General features: G+C 41.7%; 1 protein-coding gene across 2 annotated transcripts in view; it reads right to left on the bottom strand.

Annotated features, from left to right (window-relative positions):
• Positions 1-4,290, bottom strand: part of CPQ (carboxypeptidase Q) — a 320,242-nt gene that overhangs the window by 270,635 nt on the left and 45,317 nt on the right. For both annotated transcript variants that reach the window (XM_025209315.1, XM_006027994.3), the window contains exon 4: positions 475-682. In XM_025209315.1, coding sequence (XP_025065100.1) covers positions 475-682 — 208 coding nt within the window. The remainder of the gene's footprint in view (positions 1-474; positions 683-4,290) is intronic.

Below are 4,290 nucleotides of genomic sequence, written 5' to 3'. Positions count from 1 at the left end.
GGGAGGGGAGGGGAGGGGAGGGGATGGACAGGATGGGAAGAAGTTTGAGGGAGCAGGGGGCAAAGGGGCTACCAAACCCCCCAGATTTAATTTTCCCTGCTGTAGCAGTGGGAGGGGGACAAATTCAAGGCAAGCCTCCAATAATTAGAATCTGTTCCTGGAAGTTGTAACAAGTTCATACATTTTCCATATATAGAATCTAACTATTGGGGAGTCATATATTCAAATAAATACAGGATTTATGAATGTAGAAAGCTGTTTAAAAACAAACAATATGCAAGGTCTGTAATATGCACAGTGATGAAAAGTCTTTTTAAAATTAGGGTGAAATTGTTATAGAATACCAACTTTCCAAACCAAACACCTACTCAGAACTAGGCAATGCACATTCCAGAGAACAAGGAAGTGCCTGCCCTCCCCACCAACCACATAAACTAGATGAAATAGGAGTCACAGGAAGTAATATGTGCTTACCTATTAATAGAAAAGGGGGTAATAGATCTGATAAGGGATGCCACAGCTCCAGCTTTAGCAGCTTCCACTGCTCCCTGGGCTCTGTATCGCACAGTTTCACCATAACTGATGTAAGGCTGATTATAAACAACAATCTTCCCCTTGGCTTCTTCAGTTCTTTTGTACAGCTCATCAAAAGAGGACACTACTAGGACTTCAGCTGTTATTCCTGAAAGTAAATGGTACAGTACTTTTAGACAGTTGCTTTTTCACCACCCTCAAACCACTTTGGCACACACAAGAATGCCTGTCTGTCCTGTACTGTGTGCACAGGGCAAACCAAGTAAAGATCAAACTTGAAAGCCTCTTACTGGAAGCCTATGTAAAATATTTCCTCAGAGAATGATATTCAATACCTGCAACTGTGCCCTGAACAGAGCAGGCCTCATTGTATAAACCATGCTATTAGCTGGTGTTAAAATATTAAATGAAGGCTAGAGAGAAGGCAAAAATACTTTTTTCTCCACTTGGGTAGCAATGCTGGACTGCAATTATTTACAATGCATAAACATTTGGAAAGACTTCCTATGGGATTCATTAAAAAAAGACAGCAATCTTTTCACGCAATTGTTTTGATATGTTGCTAAACAACTTAGGCTGACATCACACAAATGAAAATGCATACATAGCTTGGGAATGATGTGTTCCATAAATCCAGCCTGTCACAAGTGTGAATGATTTACAGTTTCTGGAAAAAAGAATGGACTGATTGCAAGAGATTCTGCAGTATACTTAAAACCAGAAATACTGCTTATATTTAAATTGTTGATCACAGAACAGCAACAAAAAAGGATACTTTTTTTTAAACACCACTTTTGGAATTTTTAAAAATTCGCTGTCATCCTATTACTTTGCTTAAGAAAACAAGGGCATTTATAGGCAGCTAGTTTTTCCCATATCATAGAAAGTGTCCCACTTCACAAAACATGCAGTTGTGAGCTATATTTCATGACTTATAAAAAATCATTCACAAAAAAGCCACAATGTGTTAGATCTAATGTTGTAGATTGGTTACAGAGAAAAGTAGAAACAGTTTAACAGCAAAGGCCAGACTTAATTTGTAAATATAGAAGTAGTAATGGATGCTTGGAGTTTTAGTGCCCTACATTTTGCCTAGAAACCACAAATTACATCAGTAAAAGCTGAAAGTATTAACTGACTTGTTCCCCTTGTTTCATAAGTTATTGAAACATTTTTTTAAAAGAAACTGAATCTTCTTGACAGTCTTACATATCTCATTGTAACACATTATTTGAAAAGTTATTTAGAAAAGCTTTTAAACTAACTGCATATGCTAAACATACATAACTGACATGGATAACAACTCTTAGGATCTCTCTCCCAGCATTATACTTACCCAACTGATGCTCAATTCATGGGTTTTTATGCAAACCCCCCATATAAATTGGCTTCCAAAAAAAAAAAAAAAAAAAAAAAAATTCATACCAGAAAGGCTGTATCCTGCATTACTGGGATTTTATCTACAGAACTACCTTAATGCAGAAGGTGTGAACATTTTAATTGAATAGCTGTGCAGCCTCCCAGCTTCACAGAAAGGACCACAGAAGGCCAAGCCAAAATATCATCTTCAAATTGTATTGAAGTTATTCTTGGCATGTAGGTAAAGTGTGCTGATAGGCTCCAGCTGCTTCTAATGAACAACAGGTTCAACCATACACCTAAGGAGCGTCCCAGAGACAGGATCACTCGGAGGTATGGAACTGTGTCACTGGAAAGAAAGCCAGATATCTTTAAAATTTCATTTTCCACTAGAAGAATCAAGGTCTCAGTAGGCTGGCATTGCAAGATGCATTTCAGATCAGCTTCTGGAGCAGATGATAGGAAATGACACCATCTACTTCACCCCAATACTACACTTAGATGCCACAGCAGTCATTAAAATGATATGCAGGGTACTAACTGCTCACTGAGAAAACAAGGACTATAACTGTTTCTGGCACTGCCTCAGTGGACAAACACCAGCTCTCAATGTTTTTGAAAGAGTGCTACTAACAGTAAGTAACACTTTCCTCCCCTCCCCAACCTCCTCCACCCCAAAAGATTCATGCAGAATTATTTCTGTGGGCTTTCAAAGATGCTAGGCATCAAATAGTTACTTTGCACTGTATGTTTCATAGCAAAAGAAACAAAGAAAAAGGATGCAGAACAGAACTACAAACTCAAATTCAGCGGCCTGCTATTTCCACTTTTAAATGTTCCCAAACAGGCTAAATAAAGCAAACCTTTGACAAAACAAAACAAAGGTTCCCTTTGCATGTTTAGCTTAATGGCAGCATGAGATATACAAGGTATCTATTACCAGGCTTTCCATAGTAAAGCACAATTTCACTCTTCTTTAACTGCCTGTTAATTCCATGGCTCATTAGCATATTAGGTCACCTTCTATTCTATACCATTTCAGTCCTATCTGTTAAAACGATAATAGGAATACTTTCTTTATAAAGGCACTCATGCCTCATCTGTCCAGGTAACAATGAGACCAAAGGCCAAAGAGAGAGATCAAATTATGGCCCAGGACAATGTGGCACACACTCATATTATACCTTAGTAATAAATAAAGAACCTTCCCCTATCAAGCCTTGGGGGCCCAGGGCTGTTTATCATGGCTAATTTATAAAAGCATTCAATCTATTTCTTATTTTTATCATTCTCTGACAGAACTCAGTTGCCAGTGGTGACCTGCAGAAAGTCAGACTCCTATGTGATGAGAGAAATGATGTTCACAGAGGACAAGTACATGCCATTTTCTGCAGTTAGCCATGAGAAGAGAATAAACAAAACTGAAAGCATGAAAAAAGACCACCTTCTTAAGCCTGAGGATGTAGCCAATAGGTTAGGTAATATTACGTGCAGCACTGTGCAAAAACTACTCTTTGAGGAAGCTAATTGCATAAATCACAGAGCACAGCACTACCACAGTGGGCCAATGAGGAGCAGAATCCATTTAATCTCATAGCTTTCCTCTCATTTTTAAAAATTAAATATATAGGATTATATCATTATGGGACTGCTATGAAGGAACAGACAACTGATAGAATCAGTAAGCTAGCAACTAGAGGGGCACCAATATATTGGTCCGATACTGGATTGGCATAGATATAAAGAAAATTTTCTGATCTGAAATTAGCCTGATACAGCCGATAATTTGTCCAATAAATGCCCTTGCGTGCATGCAGTCTGAGTGCAGCAAGTAGGCAGTGAGGAGCAGAGCCAGGAGCATGGAGTGCTGCATGCAGCCGGTAAGTCTGGTGTGTTGGGAGGGGAGGAGGGAGAAGGGTGTGAGGGGACAGATCAAGGCCCCTACGGTGAGGGAGGGTGTGGGGTTGGGGTAGAGGCTACCCAGCCAGGGCTGGGACAGGTGTGCAATGGAAGCGTTGCTTGTCATGGGGGATGGGAGGGGGGAAACCTGGGAAGGGAGGAGGGGCGACTCTGGCTGCTACACATGGCTTGTCCAGTGCTCCCACAGCTGCTCCCACCACTCATCCAGGAGGACATGGGGGGCGGGGTGGCGCATGCCCCTGATCTGTGCGGGTTGGGCTGGGGTCAAGCTCTTCTCAGCCAGGTGGATCTGGGAGCACATGTCCCCCACATGCCCTCCTAGACAAGCAGCGGGAGAAGTGGCAGGAGCCACCAGATGAGCACTGGACGAGCCGCTCACAGCAGCAGGAGCCTCCCTCCCCGCCCCCCTTCCCAAACCCCCACCTTCCTGCTGCCCCCTGACATGTCACGCATCCATCCCATGCCCAGCCTCACCCT

This window comes from Alligator sinensis, unplaced genomic scaffold (assembly GCF_000455745.1).
Source record: "Alligator sinensis unplaced genomic scaffold, ASM45574v1 scaffold191_1, whole genome shotgun sequence".
Taxonomy (NCBI): Eukaryota; Metazoa; Chordata; order Crocodylia; family Alligatoridae; genus Alligator; species Alligator sinensis.
The sequence above is the reverse complement of the archived record's forward strand: the minus strand, read 5'-3'. Positions and strand labels throughout refer to the sequence as shown.